General features: G+C 40.0%; 1 protein-coding gene across 1 annotated transcript; it reads right to left on the bottom strand.

Moving 5' to 3' along the window:
• Positions 1-2,732: 2,732 nt before the first annotated feature.
• LOC113174042 lies at positions 2,733-4,802 on the bottom strand. Its single transcript, XM_026377698.1, has 2 exons — positions 4,132-4,802; positions 2,733-3,343 (listed from the first exon to the last, which is right to left on the bottom strand). The coding sequence occupies exons 1-2, from the start codon at positions 4,471-4,473 to the stop codon at positions 3,005-3,007; spliced, it is 681 nt and encodes a 226-aa protein (XP_026233483.1). The 5' UTR covers positions 4,474-4,802; the 3' UTR covers positions 2,733-3,004.
• Positions 4,803-23,369: the final 18,567 nt, after the last annotated feature.

Raw genomic sequence — 23,369 nt, 5'->3', positions numbered from 1 at the left:
TATGAGACCAGGCTGCAACAGGAGTTGATCACATATCAATAATTAATGTGAATGGTTATTTGTGCCCTACCTTGGCTGTAGGCTAGTCGTTCCATGCTCTCACTGTGAGTGATTCCCCAGCGGTGGAGACTCTGAGGGGAGTACATGATGAGTGGGCCTTTCCTTTGCCCACTGCCTTCCTGAAAACACAATCAATCAAGCAGGTCCTGAGGAGTCCGAAAGTCCGCTGATGTGCTCACGTCCCCTTATTTATCGCATTCCCTCCTCCCTAAGCTGTGGTGAACTAATATGATTAGTTCCACTTCGTTCTGGTTTGGCCACAGTTTCAGGACGTGCTGGACCGGGACACCTGGAACAGAAGAGACAGTAGATACGTCAACAAATGTGTACCATCATGTATATAATCTTAAAATGAAAAGATGCATTTGGCACTAAAGGACATCAGTACTGGACGCTGCTGGTTCTTAAATAGTGAGACATTTGTGATCAGGCACAAACCAGGTGCTGGAGGTTCCCACCGTATTCACACAGTGTTGCACAGCTGCCGAGTCATCAACACACGAGATATTTTCTTACCTTTATTCTGAGTATAAGCTTATGAGGAATACATCCAGCCAGGGGGCCTCCACCTCACCACAGTATGGATGTAAACGATCCCAAACACATCAACTGTACCATGTTGGATCCAACCACAGTGAGAGAAACTCTACTGGCATGGAGGCTACAGTAAACTGCATTATAAACACTGTTGTTTTCCTGGGGCATTATTCTGCTTCTCCTCCCTCCCTCCCTCTCTCTCTCTCTCTCTCTCTAATAGCTCAGGGCTGACCAGAGTCATATGATCAGTTTCTTACAGAGCCCTGTGTTAACGAGTTGATGTCCATTCATTCTTTCCCCATTTCTTTCTCTGCTGATCCGTTTTCAATCTCATACTCAGCTTCTCTGTATTTATATTTTTCACTTATTGTTTGACTTTCACTGTTTTAGTCCTTGTGTGCTGCAGCTTCACATCCATATAAATAACACAAGAGTCACTGTCAATAAATATCACGCTGTCATTCAGCTAGTTCGCCTGCATGTGCTGCTTTGAGGCCGTTTGCAGGCGACTATCTAACAGTGCTACATGTAAAAAATCATAATAATGATAATAACTATCATTTAGGCCTAAATGTTTTTAGATTCGATGTAATCAAAGTGATATTTTCAACGTCAGTGCAGTCTACATAGAGGTTCACGCTGATTGAACTGAACTCTTTTCCCACCTTCCACCCACTTCCTATCTTTTGGTCTCCCATCATCACCGAGCCACACCTAAACAAACACACTACCACCACCTCCAGGGTGGTGCTGTATGTGCAGATCATTTGTACATCTTAATCACTACAGGAACACACCCTTCTGCATGAGAGGCAGCTCGACCAACCAGTCGGTGGTCTTCAGTGGAGCCTCTGTCCAGCAATGGTAGGAGTATGATGCTGTTTCACTGAAGTAGCCGTTCACGATTTTTATATTATTATTTTAATTTGCATAGAACAAGTGACAACAATAAGTAAAAGTGCTGCAAATGGAAGTAGTATGATTGCAACATGTACAGTACATTGGCTACTGTATACATGAAGGCTTTCACTATGTTTCACACAATCATCCCTAATGTGATCTGATTAGTTAAACATGTATTTTATCAAACATTTAAAAGCTCATCTCACCTCAGCTGCAAGAACAGCGTTGACTCCTGGTTGTGCAGCTTGCTAGCAATCAGTAGTCTGGTCCAATGACTCGGTAGAAACTGGGTTCGCCTCAGTGTGTCATTTCCAGTCCAGCAGGTAGCAGTCCTCAGCTTCAAGACGGTCCATAACAGACACTTGAAATTGTGCTATTACATCTATCTATCTATCTATCTATCTATCTATCTATCTATCTATCTATCTATCCATTCATCCATGTTGCAAGGTTGCAATATCAACACAAGCTTGTGCATAGTTCTGGAGCAGTAAGCCGGTACATGCTCTGGAGACATCACCGACAGAAACCACAACCATCACCCCACACGACACCCAATGAAGAGAAAGCAGGGAGGCTGGCAGAGGGGGGGGAGGGGTTTGGGAGTAACACAGCACAGACAGGAGAGAAAGGGACAGATATAAAAGCAGTGAGGAGAGAGGGGGAGACGAGAGGGAGGTGATGGGGCTAGAAGAGAGAGAAAACAAACAGAGCAAGAGGGGGGCATTCATATAAACCCACATATCACAATGTAGTATAATTATAAATGACATAAGATAGATATGAATGAAAACACTGAAATGTTTCTGAAAGCATAACACAGCAGAGGATGGTTGGACAATATTAGTGAGAGGATTGGATGGACAGTGAGGGATGTGCTCAGTTCAGACCTTTGTTTTTGAGCAATGGTTTGCGCCACCTTGGAAGCGGGGCCTTTAAAAACACGGAGGTACGTGTATTTGACCTTAAAAGCCTCACAACACAGATGACCTAGCAGTCTCTGGCTGCAGCAGCTGATACACACAATGTTAGTTTCTTAGTGATCTGTCCACTTTAAACAAGAAATATCACATTTCCAGGATACTGCATTGAATTTAGTGGCGTCGGATAATCTGCCACATAACTCACTGCCAAATAACTAAATGTAAATGTAAATATTACCAAACCCTTAAATGACAGTTAATACTCTACACTCACACTCATTGTCTGATTTTAGTATACACAGAATTATGAAAACTGTGACAAGTACAGGATGCAGGAAAACTATATACATCAGTGAGATCTGGCTGATTTACAAAAATGACCAGCAGTGTGACACAGGAGAATGTTCTTTTTGAGATGCAACAAAAGGGCGGCTCCATTTACCACGTTCCAAATGGAAACTCAGTTTTAATATATTTCACCAGGGTCAATTCTCCAAAAAATAAATAACAAGAACTTTATAAACATTATCAAAACATCTTTTTACAAACGGTGTGCTTGGCTGTAAATGATTTTATTCTCTCTAGTCCTCAAACTCTGCAGCATAAAGCACTTGCTGGAATTTCATCCTCACCTCCATCCTCTTTTTGATGTTAAGTCTCTTTAATGAGGGCAGAAGGCTGAGCAAAAACATTTCATCTTCATCTCTGAGGTTGTTGAGGGCGTCTGCAGAACTTATCTCAGTTTCTGAGGCTGTTTGCCGTTTACGTTTAAGAGCAGCAGAAGTCCGCTTCATCTCCTGATCGCTAGTTGAACAGGACTCCGCAAGGGAAAAGCTAGTGCTAACGACAGGCAGAGAGCAGTGCTGCTCCTTCTTGTCTTTATCTCCCTCCTTCTCCGGGTCATCACCGCTTCCAGCTACCTGAAAACAGCATCACCATTTAGCACAAACAACACTGATAATAACAAGCCTCTCTCTTATTAGGTGATGAGCTTCTACAGGAAAAGTAAGTAAAGTAACAAACAGTGCAGAAATGTTTAAGATATTTTACATATTGTTTCTAAATTATCTAAAAATTACTTAGACAAATAGAGATATGTATGCTTTTGCATTTGTAAATTAGTTGTAACATATCATATTACAGCTTTTTAATAAGTGACCCCTCATTTATAAAGTTTTTTCTTTATTTTCCATGCTATGACATGTGATCTGATGTGAAAAAACATCTGCAGAGCACCAACACACTCCTTCATAGAGATCCCTTTTAATTAAATCACTTGGTTTTGTGAAAGCAAAACTATGGCTACACAGATGAAGCTGAGCAAAATGTGTCTGTGTACTGGTACTACAGTTACACCCATCTACATGAATCAAAGTCCAGACACAATGTGCATATTGTTCATTTGAGAAAACACTAAACTGAGGTGTTGTGGCTGTATTAGTCTAGTGGTGCTTTTAATTTGAAAACCAACCCCGGATATTCTGCGGAGATGCATTAATATGACATCTCTCTGTTGTTGTTAAATATAAATGTAAATAGCGTAAGTTTGTATAGTTATACTGTAATTAACTACGTATTAACTTCAGAATAATTGTTATAAAGGCATTATTAGTGGTGGTTAAATAAGTTAGCAGAGACAAAGTGATCCAAGTACGTTAATGTTGAGCAGCATTTTTAATTAATGGACGCCAGGCACACTGACACTCACTTCTTCGGGGTCTCCGGGGCCACTCTCGACTCTGGGTTTGACATACGCGCTGAGCCAGGCCAGCTGGCCGAACAGCACCGGCACCGGCCGCTCCACCGGGTTCTGCTCGTCGTCCAGCAGCGGGACGTTTCTCTTCGCCATTCGCTTCTTCGCTTTGCAGAACTTGTCGCGCAGGTTCTTCCATTTCAGCTTCACCTCGTCCTCCGACTTCCCCATGGCGTCCGCGATTTCTTTCCACGACAGATGTCCCTTCGCGGGGTCTTTGTAGTCCCGCTGGGTGTGGTCGTACAGGTGCGGGTGCTGTCGGATCAGGTCTGCCAGCTTTCTTTCCACTGAGTTCATTTTGTTTTCTGTTCGTTTTCTTCACAGCGAAGTCCTTTCGTCGGCGGACCACGACCGAGGTTCGTCTTCTTCGCCAGGTTCAAATCGACAGAAGGAAGTACGGGTCTCCATACTTTCAAAATAAAAGGAAACAAACTCTGTTTCATTAAATCACAGCTGATGCAGGCTGAGCAACAAGTTCACTGTGAAACAAACAAAAACAGATAAAACACACAGATGCTAATATCTAATGGTAGAATATCACTACGTACAGTCACTAAAGTCATATAATTAAGTAGATTTTCTTGTCACTTCACTTCTACTTCTACACTTATTTACTTACAATTAAATCTTTTTATCCACTGCAGATGTTTGCATTTAAAGCTTATTATACTTTAATAATGAAACTATAAATACAAAAAAAGTTGAAATGATTTATAGATTTATATGTACCCTAAAACTAAACTGATTGATTGATTAATTAAATTAAGCCAAATGTTTTATTATTTTATTTAGGGATTTGTGACTTTTGCATGTAATCTGATTTCTTTTTAAATACCTTAATTAAAAATAATACAACGATAAAATGCTGTCCGCATATTAGGTCTTTTTTTCCACATTTAAAAAGTACATTTTCCTGTTTATACTTACACATACTTAGGAATATTTTAAATGCACAAGTTTTACTTTATTGTTACAGTGTGTTATGCAAAGTCTTACTTAAGTAAATGCTCTGAATATTTTTTCCACCACTGATACAATCAAGAGAGTTGTAATATTCATACCACTCTTCGTTGTAGTTGAGTGGGGTCCTGTGCTTCCTGCTTCTCTGCACTAGGTGGAGTATTTGCTCTTTTTTAAAATCACCTTTAATTGTTTTTTGTTAACAGTAGTTCAATAAACTTAGTTCTTGGTTGTCCTTTGGTTTTTGGGGTAGCTTTAAAAACACATTACAGTTCTAGACATAAAAATAATTTTATTGGGCTTTTACTTTGACGTTTAGGGACTAGTTATGATGTTGGGTTTTCACTGTCCATAATGTTAAGGGATTATAGTATTTTATTCTTTCTTCACCTCTTTCTGTGTGTCTTTTGGGTTTAAAACTATTTTTATTTATGCTACTGAAACGTAGTAGTGGTAAACACACACCAGAAGTACTGGTTGTGGTGCACAATTCATAATTAAGATAATTGCCATCATGTGGTCGATGGCATTTTAAGTGTATGTTCTGTATAAATAAAGAAAATATGCTTGAAAATGCAATTGTTTGCCAAAACATCATAATAAATCATTAGAACAGAGTGTGCTGTAAGGTTTATTCTACATTAGCTGCTGCCGAGAATGAGGGAGAGGATTTCATTTCATGTCACTGCTTATTCAAGACTTAAAATAAAATATTTTATAGTTAAAATCTGCATCATAAAATATGCAATTTAGATGTTTACAAAACCTTAGACTATATTAGTTATCGATGTGAGTACTAGTTTACTGTATGTTAAAATAGGCACAATTATAAGAGCAAACACTCTATTGTTTAATTTGTATTTGCTTATTAAGGCAGCCTGTTAGGTTCGGGTTTGGATCATTCAGTCTGGGATAACATGATTATCAAAAGCCAGGATTTAAAAGAAGGCTAATTTAAATTGTTTTTTAAACACAAAGGCTCCAGGCAGGTGTGACGAATACTTACATCACTGCATAAAATGTCACTTCCATGTGATGCCATGTTGTGACAGATCAAACATCGTCTTTGTTGGAAGCAGCCTAAGTGTCACCTGGAGAACTCCTGATGTGCGACAGTACAGATTACAGGGACAGCACAATGGACAACACCAATTATGAGCAAGTCAGCTATCATCATATGGATGTCACATGTGACTGCACACCCTGTTACAGTGACAATTACAGCTGTACAACTGTCTAGACTACCTACATAGGTTCCACAAGAAGTGGCAACTTGTTATTACTGGGATCCAAAAGAGCAGGACACCTTCATTTAAAGGGGCAACGCTGATTATACAGAGCGCACAAGAGATGCTTACGAGTTTAATTAAAGTTGTTGACAGAGAAACAAGATAAGACAAACAGCCACAACCATCGTCTGCAGACATATTCAGAATGTGTGAAGGTCAAAGTCACAGGATACATTTATATTTATTAATTTGTATATGCAATGTATTACAGTATCTCACCTAAAAAATGTCCAAAGCTGTTCAGAAAATAGAAAAAATGGCTTCATGGGGCAGGAGAGGTGAATAAAAACTAAAAGGTTGGAATGAAAAATATAACTTTCCTCAAAAAAGAGAGCAACCAGAGGCCACACAAGCCACGCTTCCAGAAAAAAGAAAAGTTAAAATAAACAATTTAGACAAATCTTTCCAGCTCAGTCTGTGTAAAAATCTGTTTTCAGAAATTACATGAACACACACACAGAATGATCTGATGTGCCCGCTTGGACAGCACTTGATTTAGACATTTGGTAGTATAAACAAATTTCCCCCCTAATACGGGAACATTTTCAGCAGACCGGCATCTCATTCCTGGCCGACTGTCTGTGAGAGAGTCCAGAACCACAAGAGAGCAGCGAAGGCTTTGTCTTTCTGAAGTAGTAACTTTTCCTCCAATGACTTATCATAAAAGTCATTGTTTAAATCTTGTAAATGTTCACTTCATGCCACCTCAGAGTCAACAAATTAAACCAAGAAAGGGAGAAACTGGGATCATTCATATAGTTAAAGGAGGTGCTGTACTGGATTTCATTTTATTCTACACTAAGGGTTCTTAGACGTTGCAGTAGAGTTGTTGTTTTTAATCACATTCAACTGCACAGTAGCTGAAAAGTCCCAGATAAAATACCAATCCCAGGAAAATATGCAGCTTTCAAAAAACAACTGCTGAAGTATTGATCCATTTTACAAGAGACTTTCAGATAATACAGTTTAGAGTTTACAGTGAAGAGGGCACAACGGGGACTGCAAAATGAACCCACCACTGGCTCTGACGTAACATATGGACTTCTCATGCACATGTTGCTAACATGTTGACATGATGATGTGCAAACATTTGTCTACATGCAGCCATTTGGACTCAAACAGGCAGCCTGGCACCAAATCGATAAGAAAGCAGTGCAGAGCAAATGTAATATAATATTCTTAACATTTTCCCTCTATGTGGATTCACCTGATAAAGTTGTTTTATAGGATTTTAATCTCAATATGTGTCTATTTTGTGTCTATCTCTGTTTTGCGACATCAGTTTTAGTCTGTTTTCCACACTGGTTATTTGATTGTCAAACTGATAAACGTCTACTTAAGATGAACCTCATTTCTTGTTTAATTTGTCTGTACAGTATAAAACACAGTTTGTTTCCCACTGATATTAACTGAACACATCCAGTGACTGCGGATAGGGAACCTTTCACTACAGCATCTCGATGACTGTTGTTGTGCCTCAGCCACTTTCTCTGCCAGGCAGTCCAGGAATGTGAACCCTCTGTCACAGGGTCACTTCTCCAACCATTTGGCTGCTGTGCTCCATAAATATTTATTCTAGACACTGTTGTTTGCGTGTTTGTTCTATATCCTGTTGAAGTATTCTCCTACGTGGGGAACCCATAGAATGTACACTATAAAATATAACCAGTAAAAGAGCTGCTTTAAAATGTCCAGTGGGTAAAACTACTTCTAAACCTTTATTTGAGTTTTATTTTATCAGAATTCTGACTTTGATTTCAGAAATTTTTATTGTTATATACTATGATATATAATACATATTATATATTATAATATGTATTATTATTATTATAAGTAATTATGGATTTTATCCTTTTTCTATATCTTTTTTATGTTTTCACTAAAGCTAACTTAGTGGTGTTTGTGCCAATACGCCACTTTCAAATACTTCGTTTCCACAGCTGAAAAGTGATTATGTCATTGGTGATTATTGTCACGACAGCAGGCCCGATGGGCGGCGTGTTGGTGCTGTTCATGAGACATCCACCCAGAGTCATTCCCAGGGCATCAAATGGTGGAATCCTAGGCTGTAGGGCCCCTTTAAGAGATTTATATTACATTTATGAAACAAAATCTGTGGATGATGATTTACAGGGAAGAAACTTAGTTCAAATCAGACATTACCTTGACAAAATGAACTGGTTTTGCTTCCTTAATTCTGATGCATTTGTCTGACTGGGGAGTTTTCTGCCCGATAGTGAATGAGTCAACATCCCAAAACGTCTCCACACTTTCTCTCTCAGCCACACACACACACATCCTCTACAGCGTGAGTGACATAATTATCTTCAGAGGAAAGGAGGAGAGAGAGCAGAGCGAGATACACGACCTAAAAACAGACAGCAGTCAGGTAGTCATAGATAAATCTGCGACTGTGTGTGTCAGCTTTAGCATTTGAGACGAGACCCAACACACTGAGACACAGATAGTGACACTGATAATGTAGATCAGCGAATAATCTAGAGCCAGCATGGTTGTTTAATGCACACAGTTCAATAGACAGAGCTGAGAGAGCTAAAAAGCCTTAAAGACTCCAGTCGTGAAGGAAACACGATCGTTCTATCAGTCTTGTCTAGACCTGAATATCTGCTGAGAAGGGGAGACATTTTCCAACTGGGGTCATCCTCTGATATCTGTGTGTGTGTTGCAGAGAGCCTCTTTCCCAGACTAGTGATAAGTGTCACCTCAGTGGGGGCTTTGACACCTGGACTGGTGTAAAGGGAGAGTGGAGGGGGGCGGACGTGAGAAGTCTGGGGTTCACACCTTGCTGACAGTAGGGGATGATCCTGTAACCAGCCTAATACACACACACACAAACTTTACAAACTCAAAGACAGATCGGTGTCCGTAGCTGTGACTTTTCCATGTTTTAGCCCATTTAATTACATCTCACATGACTGTGAGGCATTTCCCAAAGCACACCCCATGTGTTCAGACCTGTAGCTACTGTACAAAGCTCAGTTCCTTTATTTTAGTTCAACTTAGCTGAACCTGAATGTCATTACATTTTAATGCAGCAAATCAGACCTGGGTGACAAATGAAAATGTACACAATCACATTTAATGTTGGTATTTTTAAGCATAATGTGAATTGAGTCTTTACAGTATTTGACGTACTAGAGATAGTGCCAATCTGTGATGTCTGAGTGTCCTTAAACGCACCAACTGCTTAAAACTGAATCACTCTGCCATTACAAAACTGAAAAGGTTTCAGATAACTGCTTTGCTTGAATAAAACTGTAAAATATCCCATGAAGACTTGACTGTTATATCAAATGTACTTTACACTCATACTCATGCCTCCATGTAAACGTGGGATTTTGCTGTTATAGTTGGTTCAAGTGCAGTATTTTTGTGTACAGCAGTAAAAGACACTTTACAGCGCTAGGAATTTGTCTTGATGTTGGTGCAGACACAAAATCAAACATATGAAGTCACAGGAGATAAAGAGATAAAGAAAACAAAAAAGTGACACAATAACAAGTTTAAAATACTCTAGTGCAAGATGAACATGTTAAATATTAATATGAAATATGTTAACAGTAGAAAAGATAAAATACATTTAACTAAAAATAGCAAAGGTTATGTAGAAAAAGTAAATGAAGTACATAGGAGGTAGAAAAAGAAAATGGCAGCTTCAGACGGGAAAGAGTGAACATCAGTAGGTGGGGTGGGGGCGCAACTGGGGGACTGTTCAGCAGGCTGACTGCAACGGGTAAGAAACTGTCCTTGTGGTGTGAGGGGAGGGACTGGAAGCGCACATATCCGGGGTGAGAGGGGTCGGCTGGAGTGATGGGAGGCTGCAGCCGATCATCTTTCCAGCAGAGTGGATGACGCTGCAGCTTGGCCTTGTATTAATTATCTTAGTTTAATCTATAAAAACATATTCTATAAGCTCCCTATATGTTTTGTATATAGATAAATGCAAAGCAACAGCAATATTGTTGAATAATCACTGTTATTGCTGTAAATGTAGAAAGTGTCATGAAATACTCAAAGTACAGATTAATACAGTATTGAACCAGAGAGAATAGTCTCTAGGATAACTTGCCAATGCCATGTCAATGCCAAACAGGTCTCAAACATCAGATATCTAGTAGAGTGTCTTGCTGTATGAACTGAATGGAAACTGATGGCTGCCTTGAAGGTAGGAAATCAGTCTCGAACTGCTGGTACAGTGTGTTTGGAAAATCTTCAGCACTCGTCCAAATTGCATGACATTCGTGCCCAGTGGGCTAAAACATGAAAACCACAGGAATGAGCCACTCACTGTCCTGACATGTCATTATTTTGTCAAACTGCATTCCTGCTGTAGAAATGTGACTTTCTCTCACAAAACAAGCTCACACATTAAATTACTGCTTCACAGTGACGTCTTTCAAATCCTGGGAGGAACACACACAAACACACACACTGAGCATGGAGGAAATGCTAATAGGTGTAGTTTAAAAGTCAAGGTCCCAGCTTCTTCACACATAACAACTTGCTGCTTTTCCTTTTAAATTATCATTAATTTTTAAAATACTTTTGAGGGTTGGACACATGGTTGGATAAAAAAAACACTGTTTCTTGATATTTTACAACCTGATCAATCAAACAATTAGAAAATAATCAGCAAAACAATCTTTTACTTTAGTATTTCTTCCTGCATGTATATCTGGTTCTTTCTACAGCTGAAAACGACATATTTTGCATTATCTAGTCTTTCCAAACGACAGGGGGTTTCTTCAAACACGGACACTTCAAGCACTAAATATGAGACATGTATAAACATGATGTGGACATTTTGGAGAAGCTCTGCCTACACTCTCCCTGCAGGAGGATCCAGCAAATATCCAGTTCCTGTAAACTCTCTCAGTGCCTCTTTACACACACACACACATCCTGTTCCTTTTGACAAACACATGCTAAAGGACTCATTTGTACTATTTAAGGCCTCTGTGAGACTTCTTTTTCCTTTCTTGTATCTTGCTCATCATCGTACTCATCATCTGGGTGTGACTACAGTGAGTTATCTTCCCTCTCTCATTTGCTCATCACACTGATAGAGCGGAGCTGTCGCTGTGCTACACAAAGGCGACTACGTGAAAACGGTTGTTTATGTGTGAAAACAACTTGTAGCAGCACAAGTATGTTTTAAAAGTTCAAATACTTCTCTGTTGGTTTGTTCCTTTGTCACCTCCCACCTTTAATGATCACTTCCACTGTGTGTGAATCCAGCAGTGCACGATCTGAAAACAGTGGTTTGATCAGATCTTACCAGTTTACCCAGTCAAACGTCAATTTCCACTGACACAATCATCCCTCTGGATCACAAAGAGTTTGCACAGTGTGAGCACACATGCACGTTAACGTGTGTTTGTGGCAACGAAAACCTGGAGAGTGTTGGTTCAAATGCTCCACTAAGACTGAAATAGAGCATTTTCAAATTTGACAAGTAGTTTGTGTGTGTGTGTGTGTGTGTGTGTGTGTGTGTGTGTGTGTGTGTGTGTGTGTGTGTGTGTGTTTGCCAGTCCTGTGCTAAAGGGAAGCGTCTGTGCTTATCAAAGAGCAGAATGAGGTGACATGTACCTGCTGAGGAGCTATTAGATTGTTAATGGGTTGCTTCCCCACCACCACTCAGCATGTGGTGTCTTTGTGTGTGTCTGTGTTTTTCCAGTTAAAATACATTTGTCATGTTTGTGCAGCTTGTTGTTGTTTCGACACACACGCTGTCAGAGAGTTATGAGGATTTCGGAATTCCCCTTAAGGTGCTCATGTCAGAAAAAGATACCTGCGAGTGGGCTGCACCTCTCCAGTGCAGAGTCGACTCTCCCTCTTTCTTTTTTTTCCACAGTGATCAAAGTGTTTCCAGGCCTTTACAACCCTGACCGTGATTTACACAGAGGAAGACGCCCCTGTGGTCTGACAGCCTTTAAAATGTCCATTAAACTGCTGCTTTTCCATTTTAATCTCAACATGATGTGTTTCGTAAAGTAGATTTAAGAGGAAATTTTGACAAATTAAGATTTATTTGTCATGTTTTGTGGCTTGAGTGAGTACTGGGCACTAACTGAAACACTGCTTCAAATGAAATAATTAACATAAACTTCAATTGAAAAAACATTAAAACAGACGTGAGAGTTGTACAGACGGCTGAGCTCTGTCTCATCTTAATTCCTCTCAGTTTGACACAGATCTCACACAAATATCATATGTGAGTATGTGAGAGTGTCATTAAGTACATTTACTGAAGTACTGCACTATTCACTTTGTGGGATGAGGACGTGTTGGACATGCTGCTTTATTCTTCATCTTCTGGAGAGATTTGATTGCACATGAAGAATATTTTTTAATACTTAAAGTTGATTTTGATGATTGTATGTTCATACTTTGCTACAGAAAGATTTTAAATGAGGACTTTATGTTTGGTATTCATACTTTTACTTAAGTAAAGGATGTGAACTTTCTCCAACGCTGCTTTTAGTCTCTCCTTCTTCTACATGTGTGTATCAAACACAGTGCAGGCTTTGCCCTAAATCATTCCTGCTGCACAGAAAACCACCTGTTGCTCCCAGTCATACGCTGTGTACGTTATAGTTACACATACAGTGCATCTAAGTTTAGAAGAAGCGATCACCGGTTGAGGCGACAATAAATAAGAATCTGTAATAACGTTGTCCTGTTTTACACGAGCTGCACATTAAAGCACATTTGTGAAGTGCTCGTCCCACAGGAGGATGATTGCTCCTGCATTGAGCTCTGGGATTTCCCTGTTATCCTGACCTTTGACCATGACCCTCTATCCCCCACCCTCCCTAACCTGGCTGCTTTTTAACCTGGTCGTCATGCGTGTGACCTATCAGCACTTCAGAGGAAGTCCCAACAGAAAGTCATCTGTGGAGAGTTAAACCGTTACTGAGAGAAAGAGAGTGAGAGAGAGGTATGAATGAGAACGAGGGAAGAAAGAGAAGCGCAGAGTCAAAGTGTCACAACTCATGCATTAACACAGGAATGCCATTGAGACAATTGGAACAGGCATGGTAGTTTCCAGCAGTGTGAGCATGTAGATGATGATCTAGTTAAAGGGAGAATCCTCTGCAACACAAAACCCATGTGTGCTGCCTTTCCTCTGATCTCACAGAGTTCATCAAATAAAAAGAAAACACAGAAATATGTCTACAATATTACAACAAAAAGAAAAGTGCAAAGTCTTGGATGATAACAGACACACACACACACACACACACACACACACACACACACACACACACACACACACACACACACACACACACAACAGAGAACAGATGAACTTCGAAAGTCCAGCCAGTAAAGACTTAAACTATTAAATGTACTGTTTAACATATGAAGAAGTATTTTCATTATTTATTTGCTCAGGAAGATTGAAACTACTTTAATCTACCTGTACACTAAGGCAGATCACATACTTGTTGTTAACTAAGTGAGCATGTGAGGTTCAATCTCCTGTAAAACCTGTGTAGAATCAAACAGTCTCAGCACCAACTCTAAATAACCACAACAACTGCATTATGTGTCGCAAAAACAACATATTGAGCTTTGAGAAATCTTCTCTGATAAAAGACGTTCAGACTGAAAGAGGCAGAAAATAACTAGGAATGAGGCTGAAACCTCATTTGGATTAATTTACTTCTCTTTTTTAGTTTTGTCCCCTCTGCTAATTTCTCTTTTAAGTCATTTTTTACACCTGTGATTTTTTTTTTTTTTTCAAATCTCTGACATAATCTTGTTGCCAATTAAAATTTTTCATCTTTGGTCTTTTTTGTGAACATGTTTAATATCTATGTGGGTTTGTGTCATTGTCCTTTTGTAATATTTTTTCATCTCTGGTTTTGTCATTTTTCGGTCTCCTAGAGCTTTGTGATATTAAAAAAGAAATATACAGTAGCTACATAAGATACTCTGGTCTCTGAGTACCCTGACCTTTATGACCAACGGGCCTGTGCTCACTATGTCCAATTAATGACACATCGCTACAACTTACTAAAACTAAATCAATTCTTAAATACTAACTATAACAGCACTCTTACTAAAATTATTATGAAAATATAAAGCAAAACTAATACAACTGTCCACCACACTTACATTATACTTAGACGCATACAATGAGGATTACAATTGTGGCAGCGAAAACCCACAGACATCTGTGAGGAACACAGTCACAGTAAGAGACAAAACAATGAATGCTTTTTTCATCATTAGGATTAACATAAAATAGCTGCAGATGGGAACGCTCTGTCAACGCACGCTGCACGCACACAGTTTACAGAAAAACAAAGTAAAGATCTGCTGAGCTCAAATTAAAATGTGTAAAGAATTAAGATCAGTGTGTGTGTGACAGACTTTGTGGCCGTCCAGCGAACAATACACAGACAGGTACACATAGACAAACATTCCTTTCTTGACACAGTGGAGAATAAATTATCTAAACCTCTTTGCTCTAAGCAGAACCAAAGACATGAATATTTATAGTTGCAGTAGAGAAGGATAAATGTCTCTGCACGGTTGATGGAGTTGTACAACTGCACTAAATTTCACAAAACCTCACACAAATCTGCCTAATACGGACAGAAAGGGAAGATAAAAGGAGAAAGAAGATGAAGAGAAGCAGAAGAAGGGAAACTGGTGAGACTGATCTCCGAGAGCAAACAAAACAAAGGAAGAGGGGAAAGTAAGAAATAAACAACAAATTCAGAAAGTGGTCTGGGGCTACATGAGCTTAAAACGCTCACAAACACACACAACCAGATGTGCAGCACAGCTATAGTTCGCATGCATACATACAGAATGCAGGGAGACATCTTGGCTAACCATAACTAGTCGACAATACTGTGGTCAGTAATGCTATGTTTGCTGAATATTTTCTATGATTCCATTGTTATTGCACAACAGACACACAGAGATATATTGTGTTTATCATCAGCATCTATCAACCAACAGAACTTTAACTCAAGACAGAGATAGATACAGCTGCATCTTTACCTGCAGTGTTTCACAGGCGAAGTGTGTGCACGCCCTGTAAGCAGAAATACGTTGTTCGTTGTATAAGATACATTATATAACTGCAGCTAGAGTTTTGACTTCCTCCTTTTTCCATGCACCTTGGTGGTAGGTAAAGCCAGAAGTTGTCCCAGTTCTTTAATAAGTAACAAGCAGCAGGTGGGAGTGGGTGAAACCAGGGAAAGACAGGAAGCAGGTATGGTAGGATGTGAACAATACGTTTACATTTAGTCACTTAGCAGATGCTTTTATCCAAAGCGACTTATAAGGTACAAGGCAAAGGCAGGGTAAGTGTAAGGAGGACTTGCCTAAGGACCTACTGGACCTAGGCCACAGCCAGGATTCAAACCCCAGTCTCAACGCTGTTACTAATACACCATCCTGCCTTGGCACAGGTGAGGCACAGGAAGTACAGGGAATTGGCAAAATAAAAGCATGGACAAGAGAATTATGACAGAAATTCCTGTAGATGTTTGGAGCAAACAGCTTTATTCTGTTTTGAAGCATCTTTGTTGCTCAGTGGTTGAAAATATGCTGCTACTTTCTGATAAAACTTTATAAAAGTTACATATATTTTTTTTGTTCAGATGCTCTTCTTCCCTTCTCAGGTCTCCTCCATCCACTGGTAAACACGTTCAGTGTCTTGTGGGATCAGGAACGCTGTGCACCTCTCGGTCAGCATTAACACTGCTGATAACTAACTTATTATCTATGGAAAACGTGATAGTACTGTAAATTAAAAACATGTCTGACCTACTGCATAGTGGAGACAGTTCTGAGAGACCAACAAAACGGGGAAGAATGAGGTGGTTGACATCAAACCAAGATCATAATTTGGGCTTAAGTACAAATCACCACAACACGGAACATGTGACGTGATGCTTTGGTCAACGCACTAAAGTGAAATACAGTAACAGTAAAATGTCTTCAAATGTCTTTAAACACATCTTTTATGCTTGGATATTTCTGTAAATCTTCCCATTAGCTTCATTCTTTCACCACGATCATTTTGTATACAGTCCAGACCATAAGTATATGGACAGTTACACATTTATTACTCCCCAGACTCCTGTGCCTGGTTTTCAGCAAGTAGCAGCCATTCAAGCATTTTCCTCACCCTGAAAAACCCTTTTTGTCCACATGTTTAGTAAGATTCTCCTGCAGATGGGTGAACTGTTGCCTTTTTCTCCGCTCTCATTTTATAAATGTTCATTTTTGTTTTATCAGCCTGTAGGAATGCTGGTTTGTTTTGACATTAATGGTAACATTTACACAATCGTCCACCAGCTATATAGAACATGTGACTTGTTTAAAAAAATGAAGCCACAGCACGTATACTTGATAGAAAAGTGCTATTTTGCTATTATAAACAGATCTGTCCCCATATTTTAGTGATAAAACATTTGGGACCTGACCGCACAGCTATGCTTAACATTTACAGTTTTAGTGGGAAGAACATTTCTATGCTGTGCTGTTTGTTTTTTGAGTTTGTTGGGTTCACATTAATGTGTCTACAGTCAGGCAGACGCACACACAGAGGCCACAACGAGAACCCACTAAAACCCGAATTCTGAGTTTATCGTCACATCTCAGGAAATCAGCGTCACTGTTGTCCTGCAGGCAAACAAGCCACAGCCCGACACTAAGAGAGAGATGGAAGGCAGTGAAAGCAGACTGCAAACACATACAGTGTACAGTGTACACGTACAAAAGAAGTGGGGGTCCCAGGAGGAGATGGGCTGACATATGGCCAGCAGACCACTGCACTGGGTGGAGCAGGGTGTGTGTGTGTAGTGGGTAGGTGGGGCTGGTATATTTGTGTGTGTGTGTGTGTGTGAGGGTGGGGCTGCTGAATGGTCTGACTAGGGGTGCAGATGAATAGACCGGTGGTTAGAGACAGTTGAAACTCAATATTCGTTTTCACTGTTGCCCTGCTGCTGTTTGAGTGTGTGTGTGTGTGTGTGTGTGTGTGTGTGTATGTGTGTGTGTGTGTAGAGAGACAGATTTAAAAAAAAAAGAGAGAATTCAAAGTTGAACAGTTTGTACAAATGATGGCAGCATGTTACATAAGTGTCACATGATGCTAAATTAATAAATATAGTACTGGATGAGGGACATAATAAAGAGTATACAGTGGTGCAAAGTGATCTGATGACGTAAAGCAGATACTGATGGTGTGTTGACAGTTTATAGACATCTTTGTAAACTGGTTTGTATTTTAACAATGACTAAATTACAATAAAAAAGTTTATTTCAACATGTCTGTCTAATGACATTTTACACACACACATATACATATATATAAACACCCCAGTTCCACCTTTATTCTCTTGACCTTTGTCTGAGAAACAACCCTATGTACAGTATTTCCAGAGGTGTCCTGTGACAAAAGGGAACAATGGGTTCTTCCTGGTTTGTAAATGATCTGTCAGACTGAGTCGGTGTGTTCAGTCAGCTACAGTATAAATTTAAACAATGTGTGAGACCAAATAAGAACTGGGGTAATGTAGGAGCAGGCTCAATCTCATTTCATCAACATGTGGGAATTCCTCCACTCGTCCAGTCAATTCCTGAACATAAACACATACAAACACACACACAAACACACACACATACACACACACACACACACACACACACACACACACACACACACACACACACAGAGCCAGGGGTTGTTTGATGGGCTATTTGACTGAATGGCCTATCACCATGGTTACAGCAGCACTCCATCAGTCTATTCAAGGAACAGATGGCCGATGTGCAACAGGAGGCATATGTTTCAATGAACACACACACACACACACACACACACACACACACACACACACACACAAACACACACATACACACTTGTATTCACACAAGGACACACACACACACACACACACACACACACACACACATGCATGGATGCGCCCCCGCTCAGAGGGAGGGTATTGAACAACCAGCAGCATATGTTCCACTAGTCAGAGAGCATTCATTCAGATGGACCGAGAGAGCAGAGGAGGGAGGGAGGGATGGATGGAGGTGAAAAGAGATAAAGGAGGAGAAGAAAAGGGAGGAGGGAGCAGACAGAGAGCTCCTGCCACCACCACTGGCAGCAAACATCGTGGCTCCGAGTGCTGATGTTGACACGGTGTTGAAGAGCGAGGCCACTGAGCGAGGCCTTCTGCTGTATTAAACCTTTGTTCTTCAGTACATACTGTGTATACGTATGGTGAATACAGTACTTTATCATATGTACATACAGTATGTAATGATTCATATATTCTACATGAAGTGTATTCAATGTTTTGCATCCACGGACAATTCAGCACATCACTGTATTTTCTGCAGTGCTTTCGCCTGTTTGTGCAGCCTTGTACTTCTGTACCACAATTTATCATTCTTACTTCAGTTTGTGTTCAAATAAAAACAACGAGATACATATTAATTAGTGAGCATTATTCTGCATTAACCATAGGGAGACAAAAGAAGCTGAGAGTCGCTGGACTCTGGAGAAGTTGTAGTTCTGGACGTGTGTTGTGTTGAGCATGTTTAATTGACGTGCTCTGCTACGACTGGATGGTTGTTTTGTTTTGTGACGTATCCATCACCATCTCACACACACACACACAGTTAGTCCATGAAGATGTTTTAACGAGTCGTTATTTTTTCAGTCCCAGTAACAACAACAAGTTAAACAAGGTCTTAAATGTGTCGTAATTGATCAGGTAACAGAGACCACGACCATTAAATTCCTTCAATCCAGGCAGTAAAATGATTCTGTTTCTGTTTCCACTGGATTAAAGACACCACCAACTGGCTCAATCATAAAACAACTGCTGTTGTGATCAGGCACTGATGTATCTCAATCTTTGACTCCGGTTGGCATCTTTTCATTCAGTAATATTTGTAACTGCAGTCACAGAGACTTCAAGTTGCTTGGAGATGGTCTAACAGCCTTTACCTTTAACATGTGGTCTATAGGAGTGGGCAATACAGCCTCTAAAATACAGAACAAAATCTATTCTGGAAAGTGACTTCATTAGATTTCTTTAACTAAACAAGGTGGCATCACTTCTTAATAATCTCTTCCTCATTCGGTCGTCTGCAGCCTTTTGTTATGCACATGTGATCCAAGAGAACTGTGGAAAACTTCCATACTAATGAGTAAGATCCTGTTTTTTCAGGCAGCAAATCATCATCGGAGGCTGACACACCGCTCTCACTTGAAGACGCTGGGCTTGTGTTGTTGTTGTATGCACTAGAAAACATAAATGTGTCATAAATGTGTCATACATCATCATGATTCTGATTTCCTCTGACAACTCTCCCAATTGATTTCTCTGATTCAGGCTCAGTGTGGTTTACACAATGATACCAAACAGCAGAGTGACTACTTTTCTCAATTTAAATAGGCTGAAAGACTGATTACAAGATTAAAGACATATGTGGTGCTAATTATAGGGAACACTTAGCTTGATATATCACTATAACTAACCAGTTATTTATAATCTTTGTTAGGGATACCACAATTTTTTCTGTTTCATTTTTATTTGTTGCACTATTTAAAATATTTAGTTGAATAAAAAAATTAAAGACAGATTTTTATTTCTATAACTTATTGGATTGTTTTCTTTTATTACTTTTGTCAGTTTCGAGTTATTTCAGACATAAGAATATAAAAATGGATCCAACACATAGTTTAAAGTCAGTCTAGTTTTTATTATCTGCTCCGTCTCACTTTGTTCGTATGTTTTCTGTTACTCTCATCCCTTTTATTTAATCTTCATTTCCACTAACTATATGCTATTAGGAAGGAGTCTGGAGTGTGTTTGGACACGGACACACACACACACACACACACACACACACAGCAGGCTGGGAGTTGCTCTCTCTGTGTTTTGGCCTCAGCTAAAGAAAGGAGTTTATATTTATAGACTCCGCTGTAAATACACAGGGGTTATATTTGGTCACTATGGCTCAGTATATTTCTGGACGTGTGTGTCACTCTGGTGCGTGCCTCTGTAAAATCGACTAAAACAACTACAAAATAACAGAGGCGATTCTGTCGCCAGGCTTCTCTTCTTCTTTGTGTCTGTACACACAGAACAGAAAACAAACAGCCTTTCTGCTTTTTGTCTGGATGCAACAACAGTTTAACTCAATTACAATTACATAAATACCGCTGGTACAAAAACATTTACTTGCAATATATTTTTCACCTTGTGCTCCTGCAGTTGTCTCTGTATGTAAGAACAACACTAACTAGGAGGTTCCTACATAGCAACAACAGTGTGTGAAGGTACTTGTTAACGTACAAGAACATATGTTATCAACCGTGTAATAACAATAAACATTACTCTGTGTAGCTGCTGGTTTGTTGGCAGTTTGCTTATGTGTTAACAGGTGTTGTGGTTCAGGTAAATTGACGTCTCCCATCACATTTTCTTCCCTAAATGCAGTAATTGGACATAAACAAGCAAGGGAGGTATCATCCACCTCATCCATCTCACATCACCTACAACCTTTTTAACCATCTACTGGAGAGACGTTGTAATTATTGTATGTGCTCTGTCAGTACGTTGTAATCGTGTCTATCCGTTAATGTGACTACATGCACTTCAGACCTGTTCCATGTTGAATATAGTACGTAAATGTCCCAGCAGACACTGGGCAGTACAGCCTGCACAGAATTTAAAGTCACCAATTAACCCAATGTGAAAAAAATTCAGACTTTGGGAAGAAACCGGATTACACAGAACACGCAAACTCAGCATCCTAACCCCCGATGATGATCTGATGATGATTTTTGACAAACACATGACAGAAAAACTCCTGACAGGAGCATAAATCAAATTTAATGGCCCAAACTATATTTTATTAGTTTGAGAGTTTATGGTCAGAACATGTCACCTGTAATTTTGACCACGGCTGCACTTGACTCATACAGGCGTGTGGCGTTTATGTAACACGTGCAGCTGCAGTCTGTACTTTCTGCTTTTTTGGTGGCAAATAAACATCAGCTGCACTCCAGTGGTCAGGTTCTCATGAATAAATTGAAGTGTTCAAGCACAGAAAACTAACAAACTCTGCCAAATGGAGAGGCTGTTAAATGTCCTATTCCAAAATATAACACTATAAAGTCCTGCCACACCTGATCAGAGGTAGAATCAGAACATTAAACTCCGCCTCACAGTTTCACTGGAATAAGGTTTACTGAAGTGGTTTTTTTGGTCTCCATACGATCAGCGTATGTGATGCCCACTGTGGCCACCTCTGGACACCACAAGGGTTTAAATCAAATCCCACTGGTGCAGCTGGGTTACACACATGGGTGCCTGGTTTTATGACTTCAACAGGAAGAAAGCCTCAGAGAGTTTAGATAAGACAAAGACGGAGTGTGAGACAAAGAAGACAGCCCGTTGAATGACTGCCACCGGAGAGGACAGAGACCTGAGCCAATCCCAGGACGGAGGCCCAGACAGGGGGTTTGAGAGTCTGTTTGTCTCCCTGGTGCTGCTGGAGGGACCACACCCAGACCTCCACCAAACACACACACACACACAGGAAGCTGATCTGCTGGGCAGCCAACAGGGTTTCCTGTGGTTGAGGCAAGACTACCGACTTCTTGTATTCTTAACTCTTCTGTCTTCTCCCTTCCTCTCCTCTGAATTCACCCCCTTTCCTTTCTCCACTCTCTCTCTTCTCATCCTGTTTTCTGTTGCGTTCTCTATTCTTAGTCTTCCACCTCTCTGTTGCCCATTCCTCTGGTGTGGTCTCCTTGCTTTCCTCTTCTCAGTGTTTATTCGCCTCTCTCTTTAACACTCCTTAATTTCCCTTTTCCATTTTCTTTTTCTCCCTCTTCCTCTCTTTTTAACCTTCCATTCCTCACTTCCTCTCCACCACAGAAAACACATCCCTCCTCCTGTTATTGTTATTATCTCGAAGGGCCGACAGGACCCAAGTTATGTATGTGTGTTGGGTGCCCCACCCTTGTCGCCCCTCCTCTCATACTCACCCACACCCACTCTTTGTTTCTTCTGAAGCTGTGTTGCCACTGCACCAGGAGTAAAGTCACTGAAACCTCTTTTCCACAAAACCAGTTCCTGTTTCGGAAGCCAAAGAACCAGGTCCTGGAAAGTAAAACTGGCTCCAGGTAGTCACCAACCCTTTGCTGGTCTAGACTGAGGCTCAGTTTTAACAATCAAAACACATTGGATGTTATCACTATACAATGAGCACCACATATGTGTTGGACCAGTAGTGTTTGAATGTGATTTTATGCTTGCTAAGTCAGAACCAACATTTGTACAGAAACACTGTTGTGACTGGGCTGCTTAAAGTTAGCAGTGCCGGGAAGGCGGAGGGGCGTTATGCAGATGTACATGGTGACGTAATGAAGCGTCACTCTACGTGGCTCTGGCAAACTGGTTCTTAGACAGTTCCCAAGTTAACTTTGAACCAGGACTAGCATCAGCACAGAATTAGCACCAAGTCAATGATGTCAAAATGGAGTAGGAGATGCCCATTTTCTTGCCCCATGAAGATAAAATGTTCACTGTTTCCAATAAATCAAATGCATCATGTTTGAAAAGTCCCCAATGTGGCCTAAAGACATTTCTTTAACTCTTTCTCTGCAGGTAAAGTGCTTTTACTATGCAGCCACGTTAAAATAGACAGTCATTTCTCCTTTGGTGCTGAAATGTGATGTAATGTATAATCTATGTTTAAAAAAAGACTGAAAAGAAATAATCAACAGAAAGATTAATTTTATAGTTCTATTTCTACAAAGTGGTGATACATTTTCATCACTAAAAATATTAGAATATTAAAAATTCACCATAATTATAATGAAGCTGTAAAAGTGCATGTTGATGTTCTTGATTGTTCTCATAT

The sequence above is a fragment of the Anabas testudineus genome, chromosome 3, assembly GCF_900324465.2.
Source record: "Anabas testudineus chromosome 3, fAnaTes1.2, whole genome shotgun sequence".
NCBI classification, from domain to species: Eukaryota; Metazoa; Chordata; class Actinopteri; order Anabantiformes; family Anabantidae; genus Anabas; species Anabas testudineus.
Note: the sequence above shows the minus strand (reverse complement) of the source record. Positions and strands in the feature narration are given on the sequence as shown.